Source organism: Lampris incognitus, chromosome 21, assembly GCF_029633865.1.
Source record: "Lampris incognitus isolate fLamInc1 chromosome 21, fLamInc1.hap2, whole genome shotgun sequence".
Taxonomy (NCBI): Eukaryota; Metazoa; Chordata; class Actinopteri; order Lampriformes; family Lampridae; genus Lampris; species Lampris incognitus.
Window position 1 is genome coordinate 6,556,980 of NC_079231.1, and position 24,208 is coordinate 6,581,187.

At 42.5% G+C, this 24,208-nt stretch overlaps 1 protein-coding gene and 2 pseudogenes across 1 annotated transcript; all 3 read left to right on the top strand.

The window, feature by feature from the left end:
• Positions 1-585: 585 nt before the first annotated feature.
• LOC130131792 (eukaryotic translation initiation factor 3 subunit J-A-like) lies at positions 586-2,627 on the top strand (annotated as a pseudogene).
• A 193-nt stretch (positions 2,628-2,820) lies between these two features.
• Positions 2,821-13,982, top strand: LOC130131793 (pro-opiomelanocortin A-like). Its single transcript, XM_056301570.1, has 5 exons — positions 2,821-2,934; positions 3,044-3,342; positions 8,483-8,580; positions 13,403-13,524; positions 13,650-13,982. The coding sequence occupies exons 1-5, from the start codon at positions 2,821-2,823 to the stop codon at positions 13,980-13,982; spliced, it is 966 nt and encodes a 321-aa protein (XP_056157545.1).
• Positions 13,983-16,623: 2,641 nt separating this feature from the next.
• On the top strand, positions 16,624-23,213 carry LOC130131794 (eukaryotic translation initiation factor 3 subunit J-A-like; annotated as a pseudogene).
• Positions 23,214-24,208: the final 995 nt, after the last annotated feature.

Sequence of the window (24,208 nt, forward strand, 5' to 3'; positions counted from 1 at the left end):
TGTTGCATTTTACCATGAATTTGTTTCCAAAAACCCCGATGTTTTACACCAACGTATTCTTCTAGCAAACAATGTACAAATTAATATTTTGCAGCAGAAATACAGTAGATATTGCAGTTTGGGTTTTGCTTACTTGATTTGACTTTGTTTCAAACACCTCGGCTCTCTTTGGGCAAAACCAAGGGATTTTTTTCATGCAGCTCCAAAAAGAAGACCTGGAACCAAAACAGAGATTAGGATGTTCCTGTATTTGAAATCAAACCAACGTTTAAACCTCCTCTTTGTGAAATTCAACTGGCTAAATTGCTGCACAAAAACATCGCTCATATATCATTCATTATTTTTTTTCCTTTTAAAAACTTCATTCAATTCTGTAACTACCTTACAATCCAGTATAAATCATACAATAATGTAAATTAATACTTATTTCATTTCTTTCTCTGCAGATTCACAATATTAGAGATAACACTGTATTTTTGTTCACATCATCACAAGAGAATCAACGTAAAGAAACCGCATTCATTTTCTCTATGGACAACGCCCAAGGGGTCAAACACACTAGCACAGCCAACGTGGCGGACCGACATGACGATAAATAACTTCGAGCTGGAGGAGTCGATCAAAAAGGCGGTAGTGCTGGACAGATGGGAAGGTGAAGATGAGGATGAGGATGTAAAGGACAACTGGGATGAGGATGAGGATGAGATAGAAAAGAAAAAGTGGAAGTTAAACCGGAGCCAAAGGTATCTGAAAAGAAAAAGCTTCGTGAGAAAAACGAAGAGAGAGAAAGTCGGCCAAGGAAAAAACAGGAGGAATAAAAGGAAGCGGAGCTTATGCCGGAGGAGCAACTAGCAGAGAAGTGAAGAGTGAGGAAGTTACAGGAGGATGCAGACCTGGAGCTAGCAAAAGATGCTTTTGGTGTTAACAGTACAGCAAACAGTGTCACAGGAATTGATGCCATGTGTCCAACCTCCAAAGATGACGTCACACCTCACAGAGTTTGAAAAATTACTGAAAGAAGATATGCCAGTTTGAAAAGTCTGTGTATTATCCAGATTTCTTGGATTCATTGTTTCAGGAACTCTTGTATTTCATTGGAAATAGATGATTTGAAGAAAATCAGTACTTCCCTGAGAGTCTTACTTAGTGAAAAACAGAAACAAGAAACACAAAACAGTGCCCTGTGCCGTCTCCTCGGTGAGGAATGGGCGAATCCTCCTGGTGTTATAGAGGAGAAACCTGCAGGAGCGAGCAACCAATGCTACGTCTTCAGAAAGCCACAGTTGGTCGTCCAGGATCACACCCAGATTCCTCACAGTCCAAGTTGGCATCACCACGGTGTTGTCATGGTGTTGGCCAGGTCTTGGTGCGGGCAACCTGACCCCAGGAGGAACATCGCTCGCCTCCTTTCACTGCACTGCCATGTTAATGGATTTGGGGATTGTGTGTGTGGGTAAAAATAAGGCTGGTAATGGCGGATCTTTACAAATGATTGCTTTATTAATGAAGATGTTTTCCCTGCCAGCTGTCATCCATTTCCCCTGACATGATGATACTTCATTGTCCACTCACATTGAAAATTGTTCTGTGTGACATGCTTCTTCAAGAATAAAAAAAAAAGACAAATAATACCCACACTTAGCAGAATATGATGAAATCACATGAAGATCACAGGATACACACTCCCCTTCTACCTTTCCATCTCTTCCAAAATCCACATTAGTGATGAAGGTCAAACACAATGGAAGGGTTGGGGCAGATGTGTGTGTGTGTGTGGGGGGGGGGGGTCGAGAAGGGGGCACGTCCCCACAGTTCCGGCTGGTCTTGGCAGCCTGCGTCAGCCAGGTAGGGTATAAAACTCTCTGTCTAGATGTCAGAGAGACAGAACCAGGGGAGACAGACAGAGCGCTCCCTCCGACACACACAGACACACACTTTCGCACAAACGTCAAGAGTCTCCCCGCCACTCGCTGAGGAGAGAGAGAGAGACAGGCCGGAGAGCAGAGGAAACCTAGAATCAGGTGAGCATCATCAAGGTGTCCCATCATTTTGTTGTGTTTGTATATATTGTATTATATGTGTATTATGTGAATCTGTCAACACTTCTGTTGGTGTTAAAATAGTCGTACGTTCATCAAAGCTCATCAAGACAGGATATCACCTTCTTCTTCAACCAGAGATTATTTTCACTTGCACATCTTTTCAGTCCACTTCCTAAAATCGGAAAAAAAACGAGACAGATATTGATGTTGTCAGACCGAAACGATGAGACTTTGTTGTTGTTAGATGATGCTTTCAGAAAAAAATAATGGATGAGAAGACGGATGGAAAAAAAACACAAAACCTCTCCAAGTTTAAAACTGTGGCCCTCTGCAGTTGGTCGCTAAAAACCCTTCTGAGCTGTTTTTACAAAACAGACATTTTGAATACTACGACATTGGTATGTTTTATTTGTTTTTTTAATATTCATCAACCAGTAACAGCTTTTGATTTAACTTACAGAAGGTACAATTCAGTTGGCCTTTTCTCATGTATGTGTGGCATTTTCTGTATTCATATGATCAGAGATGCTGTTGCTGTACATTGATTTTGGACCACGTAAAAAACCAGTCAAATGTCTCATTTAATTCATTACAGATTATATTTTTAATCAGGATATTCCTGTTACATTTTGTCTCTAATGTTCTATCTATCTATCTATCTATCTATCTATCTATCTATCTATCTATCTATCTATCTATCTATCTATCTGCTCTGATGGCTGTGAATGTGTCCTCCACTGAATTGTCACTGTCAATGTCTTGATTGACAGACAGAAAAATGTGTCCTGTGTGGCTATTGGTCGTGGCAGTGGTGGGCGTGGCCAGGGGAGCTGCCAGCCAGTGCTGGGAGCATCCCGTCTGTCAAGAGCCAAAGTCTGAGAGCAGCGTGCTGGTAGACACACACACACACACACACACAGAGTCTAATAAACTTTAGCTGTAGTTCAACAATATTCACCTCCTTTCGTCGCTTTCTCTCTCTCTCTCTCTCTCTTATTCAGGAGTGTATCCATCTGTGTCGCTCTGACCTCACTGTTGAGACGCCCGCATTCCCAGGCGACGCCCACCTCCAGCCCCTCTCCCTCTCCTCCTCCTCTCTCCTACCCCCCGCCGACCCCCATGCCTCTAGCCAGGACAAGCGCTCCTACTCCATGGAGCACTTCCGCTGGGGGAAGCCACGCCGCACCAAACGCTACGGCGGCTTGAGGAAGAGCTGGGACGAGAAGAACCGGAAAACCCTGATGACTTTGTTCAAGGCCGTCTTCAACAAGAACATACAGCAGATGATAAGAGAGAGGGAGTGAGGAGGATCCATGGAGGAGGAGAGAGAATGAGGAAAGATTAGCTCTAACCTTTAGCCAGCGGTGTCATTTGATTGTAGTTCAACCAATAGCCCCCCCCCCTTCCAGGCTTAACCTCTTGACGCCCTCTGCTGGTTAGTCTGGGAAACGACAGAGAGAAAATGAGGTTTGAGACAGAGGAGAGGATGTGTCTGATGTTTATTGATTAATGTAATTAACTGTAAATGAAAGCATTAAAAACCATAAAGAGAATTTGCAAGCAAAAGGAATTTGAGTTGTTGTCGTCACTGGTACTCTCACCTCACGATTAAGAACGTCTACATCTTTACTCCCAGCCCCGTGTGGACTTCACAGGTTTCCCCTTGAGGCCCCTGCCTTCTTCCCAATGCATGCTGGGAAAGACACCCCCCCCCCCCATGATCCTGAATTGAATTCAACTGGGAGCAAATTAATGAAGATCTACATCCTTGTACACAAGAATCCAATCAACCAATCAACACCCATAGATGATGTTGATTGGGTGGCTTAATTATAAACGACATGACAGGGCGCAAATGTGATAAATTAAATAGTTTATTGATGTTCATCTTTCATTTTTAGCTACAATATGTACAACTATCAGACACGCTTTATATGTTAGGAGTCATAACGCACAAGAAAGTTGGAAAAGACCTCATTGACATTTTAGACATACACACACACACACACACACACAAAAACACACTTATTCAACAGGACAACAGCATCAACAAATCTTTTTTGGGTGTTTGTTTTGATTTCTTGGGGGGAACTTCGATGTCAGTCGGTTCAGAGGAAAAACAATCACAACAAATATCATCACTGTTTTCAACAAAAATCACATCAACAGTTTTTAAAAAGGTTTTTTTATGGGAGTTATCACTATTGGAAGCACAAGTCTACTAATTTGACCCCATCCAGATGTTGAGCCACGTTCAGAAGATGTGTCAAAATTCAGCTTCAAAAGTTGAAATAACGCTGTGCAGGTGAATTTAACTGCTTTCAAGCGGATCAAACAAGCCTCCCAAGACAAAAGCGGTGTCCAGATTGTAAGTACATTTCTACCTAAAGTGTATACTGGATACTACTGAAGCATACGACTACCCAGTACACAGAATGCAGTATGCATCCTGTACTACGTAGCCTACACTTGGCGGACTCACAGCCAAGCAGAAATGAACCTTTGCCAGATGTGGGTATGTGTCCTGGTCGCTGCACTAGCGCCTCCTCTGGTCGGTTGGGGCACCTGTTCAGGAGGGAGGGAGAACTGGGGGGAATAGCGTGATCCTCCCACGCGCTACATCCTTCCAGCTTAGACTGCAGCAAGGAGGCCTGGAGAGAGAGAGAGAGAGAGAGAGAGAGAGAGAGAGAGAGAGAGAGAGAGAGAGAGAGAGAGAGAGAGAGAGAGAGAGAGAGAGAGAGAGAGAGACAGAGGATTTCGGTGATCGATTAGTCTTTATTACTACCCTCACTGACATCATCATAGCAAAGGCCTTCCTCACTGTCATCATCGACAACGATTCATCTACATTTTCTCATTTAGTGGACGTTCTTATTCAAAGCGACTGACAGGAAAGTCGGCATGAAGCAGATTCATTTGTGTGTCAACCTATGGTCATCTTAAAGCACTAAATAATAACCATACCATAGCCAAGCGTGTATATAATAGATAACAGTAATGTATAGGTGGCCAATAATGACGCCACTAAAAGGAGATTGAAATTACAACTTAATGATTAGGCTGATTTAGGATCACACACACACACACACACACACACACACATACACACCCATATGCAGAACACACAAACAGATAGGACCAGGCTATTAGCAGACGTTTGGAGATCACATCAATCGATACAGACAAACACACACACACATACACACACAAACACACAAACACCGACACACGCAGAGGACGGCAGTATCTGGCGGACATGCTGGCAGAACGCCGGGATGCTGGTGAGATGGGAGAGGAGGCTGAGGAAAGCGGCTGACAGGGCGTGGATAGCACAGCGGTTGTACACCGACAGCTGCTCCTGGTTTGCCAGAGCCAGCTCCTTGAGATTGAATTAACCAATCACAGGCAGAGAGAGGACAGCCAATCAGCGATAAAAGAAGAGCTGCAAACAGGAAGGTTTGGATCTGATGGGATGTAAGGGTATTCCCGATATGGACGAATTTCCTTTTCCTGGAAATTTCTGAGACATAAACTAAAAATATTAACAATACGTGACTCAAAGACAGTCTGAACTTAGAGGACGGGTGAGAAACTATAACAAACGCTTTTATCCAAATCAATTCACATGTGCCGACTTGAAGGAATTTAATCACTAACTCCGGCAGTGTAAATGCGCTTGTCTACCTACCCTGATCAACCACCGCCTTTAATGGCTTCTCAACACACATTTCCTTGTTGTTATTTGCATCTGTCTCCTACCTGCAGAGCGAGGACCAGTCTGACCAAGTCCACCACCACCTCCTCACTGGCCAGCTCCACGCTGAGCAGAGCCAACAGCATGAAGAGAGCCTCATAGTGACCCCGTCCACTGTTCTCCTCTTTGCAGCCAAGGAAGATGTGCCTATAGAGTCGCTGAGCGTGCTTCACACATGCGCACGCACGCACACGCACACGCACACACACACACACAACTCATTCTGAATAACTACCATTCACCACTGTTTCTAATTCTATTGAGTAATGATTCAATTGTATAGACTCCTTGGATCAGTTCATTAAACTATGATTGGACTGTCTACTTCTTGGAACAGACACACACACACACACACACACACACCCTACCTTCCTCATGAAGAGGTTGTCTTGTTGAGAGCATTTATCCACCTTCAGGTTTAGAACTGAGACATCAGACACTCTGTAGAGAGACAGACAGACAGACAGACGGACGGACAGACAGCATGACAGAAATTTGATCATCACAGTAAAATGGGCCACCAGTTTAAGTGCCACCAAAGTAATCATATGTTTCATACAGTCTAGCTATATAACAGCATACACCTGTCTTGTGTCCTAATTTGGGTAAAAATCTGAATCTGGCCCTATACCAATACAGCACACAGTATTGCACTACATTGCTGTTGTTTGATTCCCCCTGAAAATCTTAACTCATACCCATAGTCTTCAGCAACCTAATATCCACTGGATATGTTTGAAAATGGCAGATGTCATCAAACCTACTTTTTACCCGATCCCATTCAATTTGAATTAGTTTGTCTTACGTTTTGAATTATTGTTGTCATTCACACCTCCGAACACTAGAGGACAGTATTCAGATCAGTGTGTGACTAGCGTGCTGACCTGATGGTTTTCAGGGTGCTGGCGTTGTGGTGTCGGTCAATGAGGGAGGTGAGGATGGACAGAACCAACAACCGGATCTCGGGGTCCTCCATCTCGGTGTAGGACAGGAGTGGCTGTAGGAAGGAGCTTGGTAACGCAGTCAGCACGTTAGTGCTGTCTTAGCCTTGCGCCACCTGCAGGCGGAGAGAGGTAATACACACTGACACACAAACCCAGAGGAGAGGAAACGGGAACTCCAGTTGGAAAAAGTCTCTGATGCTGTGAGAGACTGCAGTGACTAACGCCTCTCACCTGAAGCAGAGACTTCAGTAGCATCACCTGGATCATTCTGCTGCCTTCAACCCTGAGAGAGAAACCGAGAGACCAAGAGAGACTGAGAGAGACAGAGACAGAGACAGAGACAGAGAGACAGAGACAGAGAGACAGAGACGGGAGTGGTAAGTAACCTTGTGTCTGTTAACAAATAAATATTTCAATCATTCAGATGTGTTTTTTTGTATTGAATAAATATTGCAATCATCTCTTTATTCTGTTGTTTCCTGTCATCTTTGTGCATTGCAACGCCTCATCGCTGTGTTTGTATCTGATTTGACAAAATTGTTGTGTTTTTTTAAGTTGTCAGTTGTGCAAATGAATTCAAATGAAAATTTGTGCTGAACAGAATTGAAATTAAAGGGAAAAAGGCAGAGCGACGGGGATGAAAGGAGAAAAAAAAAGCACAGACACGTATTTCTTTTTAATAGAGACAGGGAGAATAGAAGGAGTGAGAGAAAGAGAGACACAAAGAGAAAGAGTGAATGTGAGAACTTGAAGAATTAATTATAAGTTGGGAATTTCGAAGGGGAAATCTGCATGACCTCCACTTTGATTTGAAACACACACACACACACACACACACACACACACACACACATACACACACTAGACGGTACCCAGAGTTGGGGGAGCCCAGGACAGGGTAGATTCCAGGAACGCGCCCCCTGTAGGCCAAGAAATGTCCCGGGCTGGAGGACGTTGACCATGCAGGCAGGGTTACGTTGGAGGCGCTCTACAAAGCAAGACAGGTTTTACAGCTCGGCCTGCAGCTGGTACAGCAGAGCTGCATGGACGTGGAGCAGAGTGTTTGCCTCCTCCTGGTGGAGCTCCAAGGAATGCGGCTTAGCGTCTATTGATGAACTCACATCAATGCTCTCACCCTGAGAGACAAAGAGAAAGAGAGAAGGGGAAGATGAGAAAGACAGTGAGAAACAGAGAGAGAGACAGACAGTAACAATGAATAATCATATAGTCATGCTAATTTCTGCTGCTTCCAAGGGTCCCCAAGGGGTCGTCCTAATCATCATCATCTCCACTGAGCTTCAAGGCCACAGGGGAGGAAGTGAGAGGTCATGCCCCAAGACGTGACACTCCACAACAGACACACACAGAGGAACATGGGACCCTGACGGGGGCAGACTGGAGCTAATCCTGTTAGTATTCAGGGTTAGAGAGGACTTAGTACAATCATGCAGGTGTGTGTGTGTGTGTGTGTGTGTGTGCACACGTGCATATGTGTGTGTATGTGTGTGCTAAAATAGTTGTGCTCATACTGAAAGGCATTACAAACTGTCCACTGAGACATGAGTCCATGACCCATGACTCCAGAGAGCAGCAGCTTTGTTTACTGAGTGTTTTTTCTACTTTTTACTCCCAGGGTTTTTACATTAGATATTTGTAAAGCAAGGACACACTCCAGTTCATCTATCTAATTATTAAACCATTTACAACAAACAAAGTGACTAAATAATACAACTTTCCCCTAGGGAGCCACTGGTCACAGAAAACCAGACAGATTACCTGCATCTCCAGGGCCTTGACGTGATGCCTGTGGTTCCTCAGCTTCTCCTGGAGGCCAGAGATGGTCTGCAGAGAGAGAGGTGTGTGTTGGGATGTGTGTGTGTGTAAAATCCTATCCTGACAATCCCCTGAAAGGATGAAAGTAACGGTTTACAGAGGATGGACAACAAACAGACAGACAGACAGACAGACAGACAGACAGACAGACAGATAGATAGATAGATAGACATACAACAACCATTCACACGTACAGATCTGATTGTAAAAACTGTTTCCTGAAAGAAAACAATGACTGCTACTAATTGGTGCTTGTTCATAAATTAAATTTACCAAGAAATGGCATCAATGATCATGGTGCTGGAATGTAATGTGCAATGCATCTTAGGATGCTTTATTTATTTATTCTTTCAACTTGTGTGACTTTTTATCCTTCGCCGGGTCCTCGTGTGAGTCTGCTTGCATGGCCAAACAAGGGTGCCGGTGTGCATCTCTTGCCCATGTACAGATCCGTCTATTGTGTTTGACATACTGCTGATTGCCACTTGTCTGTGAGTTGTGTATGGTCTGGGTAGATTGTGAAACTGAATTGCCCTTCTGGGGTAAATAAAGTTGCCTGAATCCAAATCTGAAACGTGTGTAAGAGCAAGTTTGAGCTGTGAGGCATGATCCCTGCATCAGATGATGATTTTTTTTCGCACACATGTCTCACAAGAACAAATTTAAGAGAAATGTACAAGAAACTAAAGAGAGCGTTCATGTATGAAGCCCATTGTGTGTATCTGTGTGTATCTGTGTGTGTGTGTGTGTGTGTGTGTGTGTGTGTGTGTGTCTGCAGAAACAGACAAGGCTATGGAAGAAGCTTAATGGACTGTTTTCTCTCTCTGTGTTCTCAGACTATGCATCCATTCAGGATGACCCTGTAAACACAGGTCTCTATTAATACCATGCAATTTTCCAATCAGTGCGTCAGCATCCGAAAGTACGGCAGAGCTCCTTCAAACTCAAAAAGCAAGTCAGGACTGAGACCAACAACATTCAGAAAACACACAAACTGGAATAACTTGTGGTCGACATGGTTGCTTGGTACTTAAAATCCTTCTAATGAGAACTATTGGATAAATATGTTGCATTTTATCATGAATGTTTCCAAAAACCCCAATGTTTTACACCAAAGTGTTCCTCTAGCAAACAATGTACAAATTAATATTTTGCAGCAGAAATACAGTAGATATTGCAGTTTGGGTTTTGCTTACTTGATTTGACTTTGTTTCAAACACCTCGGCTCTCTTTGGGCAAAACCAAGGGATTTTTTTCATGCAGCTCCAAAAAGAAGACCTGGAACCAAAACAGAGATTAGGATGTTCCTGTATTTGAAATCAAACCAACGTTTAAACCTCCTCTTTGTGAAATTCAACTGGCTAAATTACTGCACAAAAACATTGCTCATATATCATTCATTATTTTTTTTCCTTTCAAAAACTTCATTCAATTCTGTAACTACCTTACAATCGAGTATAAATCATACAATAATGTAAATTAATACTTATTTAATTTCTTTCTCTGCAGATTCACAATATTAGCGATAATACGGTATTTTTGTTCACATCATCACAAGAGAATCAACGTAAAGAAACCCCATTCATTTTCTCTATGAACAACGCCCAAGGGGTCAAACACACTAGCACAGCCAACGTGGCGGACCGACACGACGATAAATAACTTCGAGCTGGAGGAGTCGATCAAAAAGGCGGTAGTGCTGGACAGATGGGAAGGTGAAGACGAGGATGAGGATGTAAAGGACAACTGGGATGAGGATGAGATAGAAAAGAAAAAAAGAAGGTGGAAGTTAAACCGGAGCCAAAGGTATCTGAAAAGAAAAAGCTTAGTGAGAAAAACGAAGAGAGAGAAAGTCGGCCAAGGAAAAAACAGGAGGAATAAAAGGAAGCGGAGCTTACGCCGGAGGAGCAACTAGCAGAGAAGTGAAGAGTGAGGGAGTTACAGGAGGAGGCAGACCTGGAGCTAGCAAAAGATGCTTTTGGTGTTAACAGTACAGCAAACAGTGTCACAGGAATTGATGCCATGTGTCCAACCTCCAAAGATGACGTCACACGTCACAGAGTTTGAAAAATTACTGAAAGAAGATATGCCAGTTTGAAAAGTCTGTGTATTATCCAGATCTCTTGGATTCCTTGTTTCAGGAACTCTTGTATTTCATTGGAAATAGATGACTTGAAGAAAATCAGTACTTCCCTGAGAGTCTTAGTGAAAAACAGAAACAAGAAACACAAAACAGTGCCCTGTGCCGTCTCCTCGGTGAGGAATGGGCGAATCCTCCTGGTGTTATAGAGGAGAAACCTGCAGGAGCGAGCAACCGATGCTATGTCTTCAGAAAGCGACAGTTGGTCGTCCAGGATCACACCCAGATTCCTCACAGTCCAAGTTGGCATCACCATGGTGTTGACATGGTGATGGCCAGGTCTCTGAACCGCCATGTAAATGGATTTGTGGATTGTGCGTTTGTAAAAATAAGGCTGGTAATGGTGGATCTTTACAGCTGATTGCTATTATTAATGAAGATGTTTTTCCCTGCCAGCTGATATTCCACATTAGTGACGCAGGTCAAAGACAATGTAAGGGCTGGGGCACGTATGTGTGTGTGTGTGTGGGGGGGGGGGTCGAGAAGGGGGCTTGTCCCCACGGTCCCGGCTGGTCTTGGCAGCCTGCGTCAGCCAGGTAGGGTATAAAACTCTCTGTCTAGATGTCAGAGAGACAGAACCAGGGGAGACAGACAGAGCGCTCCCTCCGACACACACAGACACACACTTTCGCACAAACGTCAAGAGTCTCCCCGCCACTCGCTGAGGAGAGAGAGAGACAGGCCGGAGAGCAGAGGAAACCTAGAATCAGGTGAGCATCATCAAGGTGCCCAACCATTTTGTTGTGTTTGTATATATTGTATTATATGTGTATTATGTGAATCTGTCAACACTTCTGTTGGTGTTAAAATAGTCGTACGTTCATCAAAGCTCATCAAGACAGGATATCACCTTCTTCTTCAACCAGAGATTATTTTCACTTGCACATCTTTTCAGTCCACTTTCTAAAATCGGAAAAACAACACAGATATTGATGTTGTCAGACCGAAACGATGAGACTTTGTTGTTGTTAGATGATGCTTTCAGAAAAAAATAATGGATGAGAAGAGGGATGGAAAAAAAACACAAAACCTCTCCAAGTTTAAAACCGTGGCCCTCTGCAGTTGGTCGCTAAAAACCCTTCTGAGCTGTTTTTACAAAACAGACATTTTGAATTCTACGACATTGGTATGTTTTATTTGTTTTTTTAATATTCATCAACCAGTAACAGCTTTTGGTTTAACTTCCAGAAGGTACACTTCAGTTGGCCTTTTCTCATGTATGTGTGGCGTTTTCTGTATTCATATGATCAGAGATGCTGTTGCTGTACATTGATTTTGGACCACGTAAAAAACCAGTCAAATGTCTCATTTAATTCATTACAGATTATATTTTTAATCAGAATATTCCTGTTACATTTTGTCTCTAATGTTCTATCTATCTATCTATCTATCTATCTATCTATCTATCTATCTATCTATCTATCTATCTATCTATCTATCTATCTATCTATCTATCTATCTATCTATGTCTATCCATCTAACCATCTATCTATCCATCTAACTATCTATCTATCTATCCATCTAACTATCCATCTATCCATCTAACTATCCATCCATCTATCTATCTATCTATCTATCTATCTATCTATCTATCTATCTATCTATCTATCTATCTATCTATCTATCTATCTATCTATCTATCTATCTATCTATGTCTATCCGTCTAACCATCTATCTATCTATGTCTATCCGTCTAACCATCTATCTATCTATGTCTATCCGTCTAACCATCTATCTATCTATCTATCTATCTATCTATCTATCTATCTATCTATCTATCTATCTATCTATCTATCTATCTATCTATCTATCTATCTATCTATCTATCTATCTATCTATCTATCTATCTATCTATCTATCTATCTATCTATCTATCTATCTATCGATCTATCTATCTATCTATCTATCTATCTAACCATCTATCTATCTATGTCTATCCGTCTAACCATCTATCTATCTATCTATCTATCTATCTATCTATCTATCTATCTATCTATCTATCTATCTATCTATCTATCTATCTATCTATCTATCTATCTATCTATCTATCTATCTATCTATCTATCTATCTGTCTCTCTGTCTGTCTGTCTATCTATCTATCTATCTATCTATCTATCTATCTATCTATCTATCTATCTATCTAACTATATCTATCTGTCTATCTGTCTATCTGTCTCTCTGTCTCTCTGTCTGTCTATCTATCTGTCTATCTGTCTGTCTGTCTGTCTGTCTGTCTGTCTGTCTGTCTGTCTGTCTGTCTGTCTGTCTGTCTGTCTATCTATCTATCTATCTATCTATCTATCTATCTATCTATCTATCTATCTATCTATCTATCTATCTATCCACCTAACTATCTATCTACCTATCTAACCATCTATCTGTCTGTCTGTCCGTCCATCCATCCATCCATCCATCCATCCATCCATCCATCCATCCATCTATCTATCTATCTATCTATCTATCTATCTATCTATCTATCTATCTATCTATCTATCTATCTATCTATCTATCTATCTATCTATCTATCCATCCATCCATCCATCCATCCATCCATCCATCCATCTATCCATCCATCCATCCATCCATCCATCCATCCATCCATCCATCATCTATCTATCTATCTATCTGCTCTGACGGCTGTGAATGTGTCCTCCACTGAATTGTCACTGTCAATGTCTTGATTGACAGACAGAAAAATGTGTCCTATGTGGCTATTGGTCGTGGCAGTGGTGGGCGTGGCCAGGGGAGCTGCCAGCCAGTGCTGGGAGCATCCCGTCTGTCAAGAGCCAAAGTCTGAGAGCAGCGTGCTGGTAGACACACAAACACACACACACACACACACACACACACACACACACACAGAGCCTAATAACGTTTAGCTTAAGTTCAACAATATTCACCTCCTTTCGTCGCTGTCTCTCTCTCTCTTATTCAGGAGTGTATCCATCTGTGTCGCTCTGACCTCACTGTTGAGATGCCCGTATTCCCAGGCGACGCCCACCTCCAGCCCCTCTCCCCCTCCTCCTCCTCTCTCCTGCCCCCCGCCGACCCGCATGCCTCTAGCCAGGACAAGCGCTCCTACTCCATGGAGCACTTCTGCTGGAGCAAGCCGCGCCGCACCAAACGCTACGGCGGCTTCATGAAGAGGTGGGACGAGAAGAACCGGAAAACCCTGATGACTCTGTTCAAGGCCGTCTTCAACAAGGACAGACAGCAGATGATAAGAGAGAGGGAGAGAGGAGGATCCATGGAGGAGGAGAGAGAATGAGGAGAGATTAGCTCTAACCTTTAGCCAGCGGTGTCATTTGATTGTAGTTCAACCAATAGCCCCCCCCCTTCCAGGCTTAACCTCTTGACGCCCTCTGCTGGTTAGTCTGGGAAACGACAGAGAGAAAGTGAGGTTTGAGAGAGAGAAGAGGATGTGTCTGATATTTATTGATTAATGTAATTAACTGTAAATGAAAGCATTAAAAACCATAAAGAGAATTTGCAAGCAAAAGGAATTTGAGTTGTTGTCGTCATTGGTACTCTCACCTCACGATTAAGAACGTCTACATCTTTACTCCCAGCCCCGTGTGGACTTCACAGGTTTCCCCTTGTTCTCGATGGGGGGAAATGGCGACTCATAATTTTCTATATGCACAAATGGAGTGTGTAGGGTCATGTGATGGACAGGAGGCCCCTGCCTTCTTCCCAATGCATGCTGGGAAAGACACCCCCCCCCATGATCCTGAATTGAATTCAAATGGGAGCAAATTAATGAAGATCTACATCCTTGTACACAAGAATCCAATCAACCAATCAACACCCATAGATGATGTTGATTGGGTGGCTTAATTATAAACGACATGACAGGGCGCAAATGTGATGAATTAAATAGTTTATTGATGTTCATCTTTCATTTTTAGCTGCAATATGTACAACTATCACTGACACGCTTTATATGTTAGGAGTCATAACGCACAAGACAGTTGGAAAAGCCCTCAGTGACATTTTAGACACACATGCACACACACACACACAAGCAGAGGACAGCAGTACCTGGCGGACATGCTGGCAGAACGCTGGGATGCTGGTGAGATGGGAGAGGAGGCTGAGGAAAGTGGCTGACAGGGCGTGGATAGCACAGCGGTTGTACACCGACAGCTGCTCCTGGTTGGCCAGAGCCAGCTCTTTGAGAGGGAATTAACCAATCACAGGCAGAGAGAGGACAGCCAATCAGCGATAAAAGAAAAGCTGCAAACAGGAAGGTTTGGATCTGATGGGATGTAAGGGTATTCCCGATATGGACGAATTTCTTTTTCCTGGAAATTTCTGAGACATAAACTAAAAATATTAACAACACGTGACTCAAAGACAGTCTGAACTTAGAGGACGGGTGAGAAACTATAACAAACACTTTTATCCAAATCAATTCACCTGTGCCGACTTGAAGGAATTTAATCACTAACTCCGGCAGTGTAAATGCCCTTGTCTACCTACCCTGATCAACCACCGCCTTTAATGGCTTCTCAACACACATTTCCTTGTTGTTATTTGCATCTGTCTCCTACCTGCAGAGCGAGGACCAGTCTGACCAAGTCCACCACCACCTCCTCACTGGCCAGCTCCACGCTGAGCAGAGCCAACAGCATGAAGAGAGCCTCATAGTGACTCCGTCCACTGTTCTCCTCTTTGCAGCCAAGGAAGATGTGCCTATAGAGTCGCTGAGCGCGCTTCACACATGCACGCACACACACACACACACACACACACACACACACACACACACACACACACACACACACACACACACAACTCATTCTGAATAACTACCATTCACCACTGTTTCTAATTCTATTGAGTAATGATTCAATTGTATAGACTCCTTGGATCAGTTCATTAAACTATGATTGGACTGTCTACTTCTTGGAACAGGCACACACACACACACACACACACACACACCCACACACTAGATGGTACCCAGAGTTGGGGGAGCCCAGGACAGGGTAGATTCCAGGAACGCGTCCCCTGTAGGCCAAGAAATGTCCCGGGCTGGAGGACGTTGACCATGCAGGCAGGGTTACGTTGGAGGCGCTCTACAAAGCAAGACAGGTTTTACAGCTCGGCCTGCAGCTGGTACAGCAGAGCTGCATGGACGTGGAGCAGAGTGTTTGCCTCCTCCTGGTGGAGCTCCAAGGAATGCAGCTTAGCGTCTATTGATGAACTCACATCAATGCTCTCACCCTGAGAGACAAAGAGAAAGAGAGAAGGGGAAGATGAGAAAGACAGTGAGAAACAGAGAGAGAGACAGACAGTAACAATGAATAATCATATAGTCATGCTAATTTCTGCTGCTTCCAAGGGTCCCCCAGGGGTCGTCCTAATCATCATCATCTCCGCTGAGCTTCAAGGCCACAGGGGAGGAAGTGAGAGGTCATGCCCCAAGACGTGACACTCCACAACAGACACACACAGAGGAACATGGGACCCTGACAGGGGCAGACTGGAGCTAATCCTGTTAGTATTCAGGGTTAGAGAGGACTTAGTACAATCATGCAGGTGTGTGTGTGTGTGTGTGTGTGTGTGTGTGTGTGTGTGTGTGCGCACGTGCATGTGTGTGTGTATGTGTGTGCTAAAATAGTTGTGCTCATACTGAAAGGAATAACAAACTGTCCACTGAGAAATGAGTCCATGACCCATGACTCCAGAGAGCAGCAGCTTTGTTTACTGAGTGTTTTTTCTACTTTTTACTCCCAGGGTTTTTACATTAGATATTTGTAAAGCAAGGACACACTCCAGTTCATCTATCTAATTATTAAACCATTTACAACAAACAAAATGACTAAATAATACAACTTTCCCCTAGGGAACCACTGGTCACAGAAAACCAGACAGATTACCTGCATCTCCAGAACCTTGACGCGATGCCTGTGGTTCCTCAGCTCCTCCTGGAGGCCGGAGATGGTCTGCAGAGAGAGAGGTGTGTGTTGGGATGTGTGTGTGTGAAATCCTATCCTGACAATCCCCTGAAAGGATGAAAGTAACGGTTTACTGAGGATGGACAACAAACAGACAGACAGACAGATAGATAGATAGATAGATAGACATACAACAACCATTCACACGTACAGATCTGATTGTAAAAACTGTTTCCTGAAAGAAAACAATGACTGCTACTAATTGGTGCTTGTTCATAAATTAAATTTACCAAGAAATGGCATCAATGATCATGGTGCTGGAATGTAATGTGCAATGCATCTTAGGATGCTTTATTTATTTATTCTTTCAACTTGTGTGACTTTTTATCCTTCGCCGGGTCCTCGTGTGAGTCTGCTTGCATGGCCAAACAAGGGTGCCGGTGTGCATCTCTTGCCCATGTACAGATCCGTCTATTGTGTTTGACATACTGCTGATTGCCACTTGTCTGTGAGTTGTGTATGGTCTGGGTAGATTGTGAAACTGAATTGCCCTTCTGGGGTAAATAAAGTTGCCTGAATCCAAATCTGAAACGTGTGTAAGAGCAAGTTTGAGCTGTGAGGCATGATCCCTGCATCAGATGATGATTTTTTTTCGCACACATGTCTCACAAGAACAAATTTAAGAGAAATGTACAAGAAACTAAAGAGAGCGTTCATGTATGAAGCCCATTGTGTGTATCTGTGTGTGTGTGTGTGTGTGTGTGTGTGTGTGTGTGTGTGTGTGTGTGTGTGTGTGTGTGTGTGTGTCTGCAGAAACAGACAAGGCTATGGAAGAAGCTTAATGGACTGTTTTCTCTCTCTGTGTACTCAGACTATGCATCCATTCAGGATGACCCTGTAAACACAGGTCTCTATTAATACCATGCAATTTTCCAATCAGTGCGTCAGCATCCGAAAGTACGGCAGAGCTCCTTCAAACTCAAAAAGCAAGTCAGGACTGAGACCAACAACATTCAGAAAACACACAAACTGGAATAACTTGTGGTCGACATGGTTGCTTAGTACTTAAAATCCTTCTAATGAGAACTATTGGATAAATATGTTGCATTTTATCATGAATTTGTTTCCAAAAACCCCAATGTTTTACACCAAAGTGTTCCTCTAGCAAACAATGTACAAATTAATATTTTGCATCAGAAATACAGTAGATATTGCAGTTTGGGTTTTGCTTACTTGATTTGACTTTGTTTCAAACACCTCGGCTCTCTTTGGGCAAAACCAAGGGATTTTTTTCACGCAGCTCCAAAAATAAGACCTGGAACCAAAACAGAGATTAGGATGTTCCTGTATTTGAAATCAAACCAACGTTTAAACCTCCTCTTTGTGAAATTCAACTGGCTAAATTGCTGCACAAAAACATCGCTCATATATCATTCATTATTTTTTTTCCTTTCAAAAACTTCATTCAATTCTGTAACTACCTTACAATCCAGTATAAATCATACAATAATGTAAATTAATACTTATTTAATTTCTTTCTCTGCAGATTCACAATATTAGCGATAATACGGTATTTTTGTTCACATCATCACAAGAGAATCAACGTAAAGAAACCCCATTCATTTTCTCTATGAACAACGCCCAAGGGGTCAAACACACTAGCACAGCCAACGTGGCGGACCGACACGACGATAAATAACTTCGAGCTGGAGGAGTCGATCAAAAAGGCGGTAGTGCTGGACAGATGGGAAGGTGAAGATGAGGATGAGGATATAAAGGACAACTGGGATGAGGATGAGGATGAGATAGAAAAGAAAAAGTGGAAGTTAAACCGGAGCCAAAGGTATCTGAAAAGAAAAAGCTTAGTGAGAAAAATGAAGAGAGAGAAAGTCGGCCAAGGAAAAAACAGGAGGAATAAAAGGGAGCGGAGCTTACGCCGGAGGAGCAACTAGCAGAGAAGTGAAGAGTGAGGAAGTTACAGGAGGATGCAGACCTGGAGCTAGCAAAAGATGCTTTTGGTGTTAACAGTACAGCAAACAGTGTCACAGGAATTGATGCCACGTGTCCAGCCTCCAAAGATGACGTCACACCTCACAGAGTTTGAAAAATTACTGGAAGAAGATATGCCAGTTTGAAAAGTCTGTGTATTATCCAGATTTCTTGGATTCCTTGTTTCAGGAACTCTTGTATTTCATTGGAAATAGATGGCTTGAAGAAAATCAGTACTTCCCTGAGAGTCTTACTTAGTGAAAAACAGAAACAAGAAACACAAAACAGTGCCCTGTGCCGTCTCCTCGGTGAGGAATGGGCGAATCCTCCAGGTGTTATAGAGGAGAAACCTGCAGGAGCAAGCAACCGATGCTACGTCTTCAGCAAGCGACAGTTGGTCGTCCAGGATCACACCCAGATTCCTCACAGTCCAAGTTTGCATCACCACGGTGTTGTCATGGTGTTGGCCAGGTCTCGGTGCGGGCAACCTGACCCCAGGAGGAACATCGCTCGCCTCCTTTCACTGCACTGCCATGTTAATGGATTTGGGGATTGTGTGTGTGGGTGAAAATAAGGCTGGTAATGGCGGATCTTTACAAATGATTGCTTTATTAATCAAGATGTTTTCCCTGCCAGCTGTCATCCATTTCCCCTGACATGATGATACTTCATTGTCCACTCACATGGAAAATTGTTCTGTGTTACATGCTTCTTCAAGAATAAAAAAAAAGACAAATAATACCCACACTTAGCAGAATATGATGAAATCACATGAAGATCACAGGATACACACTCCCCTTCTACCTTTCCATCTCTTCAAAAATCCACATTAGTGACGCAGGTCAGACACAATGGAAGGGCCGGGGCAGATGTGTGTGTGTGTGTGGGGGGGGGGGGTCGAGAAGGGGGCTTGTCCCCACAGTTCTGGCTGGTCTTGGCAGCCTGCGTCAGCCAGGTAGGGTATAAAACTCTCTGTCTAGATGTCAGAGAGACAGAACCAGGGGAGACAGACAGAGCGCTCCCTCCGACACACACAGACACACACTTTCGCACAAACGTCAAGAGTCTCCCCGCCACTCGCTGAGGAGAGAGAGAGACAGGCCGGAGAACAGAGGAAACCTAGAATCAGGTGAGCATCATCAAGGTGTCCCATCATTTTGTTGTGTTTGTATATATTGTATTATATGTGTATTATGTGAATCTGTCAACACTTCTGTTGGTGTTAAAATAGTCGTACGTTCATCAAAGCTCATCAAGACAGGATATCACCTTCTTCTTCAACCAGAGATTATTCTCACGTGCACATCTTTTCAGTCCACTTTCTAAAATCAGAAAAAACGAGACAGATATTGATGTTGTCAGACCGAAACGATGAGACTTTGTTGTTGTTAGATGATGCTTTCAGAAAAAAAACACAAAACCTCTCCAAGTTTAAAACTGTGGCCCTCTGCAGTTTGTTGCTAAAAACCCTTCTGAGCTGTTTTTACAAAACAGACATTTTGAATACTACGACATTGGTATGTTTTATTTGTTTTTTTAATATTCATCAACCAGTGACAGCTTTTGGTTTAACTTCCAGAAGGTACACTTCAGTTGGCCTTTTCTCATGTATGTGTGGCGTTTTCTGTATTCATATGATCAGAGATGCTGTTGCTGTACATTGATTTTGGACCACGTAAAAAACCAGTCAAATGTCTCATTTAATTCATTACAGATTATATTTTTAATCAGGATATTCCTGTTATATTTTGTCTCTAATGTTCTATCTATCGGTTGTTGGTAATGAATATACACTCACTGGCCACCTTAGATCAGCAGTTTCTGAAATACTCAGACCAGCCCGTCTGGCACCAACAACCACGCCACGTTCAAAGTCACTTAAATCACCTTTCTTCCCCATTCTGATGCTCGGTTTGAACTGCAGCAGACAGTCTTGCCTAAATGCATTGAGTTGCTGCGATGTGATTGGCTGATTAGAAATTTGCGTTAACGAGCAGTTGGACAGGTGTGCCTAATAAAGTGGCCGGTGAGTGTAGTTATGAGATATTTTCTTTGATTTACAAGATCATTAACTTTTACTTGGACTGGGGTTGTATCTAAGCAAGACTATTGGCTTACTGGGTTTCTGTCTATAGACATGCTGTTACACGGTATAATTGTTTCTGTTTATATATCAACAGAAGCAGAGACCCGAACAAAGATGGTTGCATCACCTCATGCTGAACAAGGTATGGAGATATACCCCCCCCCTACACACACACTGTTCTTAAGTTGCATGCTGTAACTATGACAGAATGACCATTTGTAAATAACAGGTTCCACAAAGATTTCCTCAAAGACAAATATATGCTCCTTACAAATGAGACTTCATTAGAAATGCCAATTTTACTTCTATAGTGGAAGATACTACTGCTGCTGCCGTTGCTGATAAAATTGCACTGTGTTTGAGGTGGAGCGTGTTCTCCGGATCTCAAATGGCACCAAAGCCAAGAGACAACTCATCTGTCATTACCTACAATATTTCACACTTATTACATTATTTGTTTAAAAATAATTAAAAGCTACGATTATTGTGTACAAGTGTGTACCGTTCTTGTCAAATATTGTGCCACCATACAGAAAATAAAATGAACATTTTCACTGATATTTCAGATTTTGGGTGAGTGCAGAGGAGCTGAGGAGGAGATGCTCTCCTCCAGAGTGCTTCTCTGCAAATGCTGTTGTGGCATATGTGAGGAAGGGAAAGGGACAGAAAAACACCTTAGTGGGCCAGTTAAAAGAGGCCAATGTGGAACCATGCCCACGCACAAAGCTATCCACAACTATGACAAAGTTGTGTGAAGGTAACTGTTAGGATAGGTATAAGTAACCATGGTGAAATGTAATATTTTATGATATATTGAAGTTTGGATTAAGGAATCCAAATAGAATCATTATTGGATGGATTCTTCCCACCCATAGCTGTGACCGCTTCCTTTCTCTTTCCCTTGTTGTTTTGGTGTTCATGCCAACCAATAGACAGTCAGTACCAGCAGCAAAGAGCACTCTGATTACTATGGTAGTTAAATCAATTTACAGAAAGATGGCATTGTGGGACCGTGGAGTAGGTGCAGGAACAAATCAGTTTTTAATGAGCAATAGATGAGCAAAAGAGCTATAGATGAGCAAAATAGCAATAGATGGTTCACAACTAAAGGCTGTATCAGCGATTCTGAGCTTATATATCTCAATGTGATCCGCTAGCTCTCAATTCCCTACATTCCTTATGTTCTCTTCTCTTGTGTGTCTTGTTGGTTCCTGAGGCAAAACATAAAATGAGTTATATCGGACAAATACGTCTGCTTGGAAATGTGAATATAAACACAAACATGTACAAACAGGATCACTGATAAAACCTTTAGTATAGGTAATGTTTGCAGAGTTTTGAAATTCAACCTCCAGAAATTACCTATACTGCAGTCTTCTATTGTAAAAAAGACAGATTTGCCATAGACATGTATTTATCATTAAGGTTCCTCTCGCCATTTCTCCAAATGTAATTATGCAATTGTGTTTTTGTAGAGGAATGTGTAACGCTGGCTGATGACATCAGCTACCTGGCCAGCAAGTTTCTCCCCATCATCAGGATTGCCCAGGCATGTCTGGAGGAGGAGAATGATGGCACGCATGAAGCCATACTTAAGGCTGAAAATTGCAGGTACTTTTCTTTGTGTACCAGATCAGAGATGAGGTTTGTGTCTTGGTGTACCAAGAAGGGATGAGGCAACTTCCCCAGTGCACACAAGCGATGCACTGTAGTGTAATTCTTCTCACATATTCCTTCTCTCCCTCTTTTAATTCTTCTTTCAGCTATCATCTTAAACCATCTCATGTTCTCCTCTTATATACATTTTGAAATGTAGCGTGGTAGAGTTCCCTCTGCTTTACTTAAACTCTTAGACTGAAAAGAAGCTTCATAATTCACAATGCCCCCCAACTTACTATAACATTTACTATACATTTGCAGGAGGACTCTTCGACACCTCCTGAAGGCAATGGAGGCTAACTGGGCTGAGTATGACCTGGCCAGTCATGGCCTTGGCCCAAATATATTGAAGGGCACATTTGCTCTAATTGACTCCTGTCTGGCCGAAAAAATAAAGTTGGTCGAAATCAAGAAATGAAGTGAGTTTTATTGTACACATTTACAATTATGTCTGTTCATTAATATAGTCTGTATATTACATTTAATCGTATCGTTTGTATCCTTCTCCCACAGGAAAGACACCACCACTGGTGCATAAGTAATAAAATCAGTTCTTTGAGTGAAGTCTGTTGTGTGTTGTTGTTGTTCTTTTTTGTTGGTTCGATCTATTCATTGTTCTCTTCATTCTTTGGCGATATGCGTGTAAAGCCACAATTTTCTTCTTCTTTTTTTTTTAAACACTGGTGAAGTCACTGAAAGCCAGCTTGTGTGCTCTTTGTACAGTGTTATAGAGGTCAAGGCTTGGCTTGAAACTATCGGATTTGCTCCAGTCAAGTAGGTCTGACAACATGGCCTGTATAGAAGGGTTCTGTTCGGCTTCAGGCCCTTGTGACTCTGCATTGTTTTGGGAATCTGTAGGTGACTTATGTAGCTCTTGAGGTTGGAGAATATTTACAACATGCAAACAGACACATTTTTCTTTGTGGCTATTTGCTATACACGTGCATAAAGTGTCATGACTGACAATGCTAATACTTCCATCACTATGGAAGATGGTTACATTTTCATCATTTTTGTGGTACATTTGAGTATTGATGATCTTTTCTGCTGCTGCATTTCGCACGCTCTCAATGTCCATCCCTCTCCTCTGTGCCTCTGTCTTTAATAACACAATGTGCTTACACAAGTTACCCATTCTGAAACTGTTGCAGTCACACATAAATCTAACTAAATCCACTGTGTAGCAGTTGGGACCAGATTCAGATTGCACAGAACATTTTCCATTTTCGTCAATGATTAAATTTGTGCCAAGACCCTTTTCAATCATGACTGCAGCTGCCTTGGTAGCAGCAGAGGTATCCACTTTCAGCCTTCCAGCTTCTGTGAGGTCATCCATGTAACTGCAATATAGATAAAAAGATTATTTTCTAAGATACAACGGTATGAAAGACTAGAAGAGAACCATGACACTGAAGTAAAATAACTTGCCTGTAATACTTCTTGATATCTCCACACAGCAAGTGTAGAAGTTGGTCAACTTTCTCGTTGGCCTGGCCCCGTAGAAACTGGTACTTCAATGTAAAGAAGAATCTTACAAATGAAAAATGCAGTATGTTATTCACATGTGAAGAGCAGGAAATTTTTAGATTGGACAGCAAATCATCCACCATGTCACTCGTACTTTAAAGGAAATGGAGCACAGCGTTAGTTCGGACAGGCCATGGAGTCAAGCTCATGCCTAAATCAGCTAATTTTAGATGGCTAATTGCTCAGCTGACCCCTCTTCTAAGTTATTGCTTATGCTCTTCTGTAAATACATTTATTTGAAAATCAGTAAATTAAACAATTGCCACCATATTCATATTGAAAAAAATACACAAATGTACATGTATCTGTTGCTTAAAATATGAATGGTAA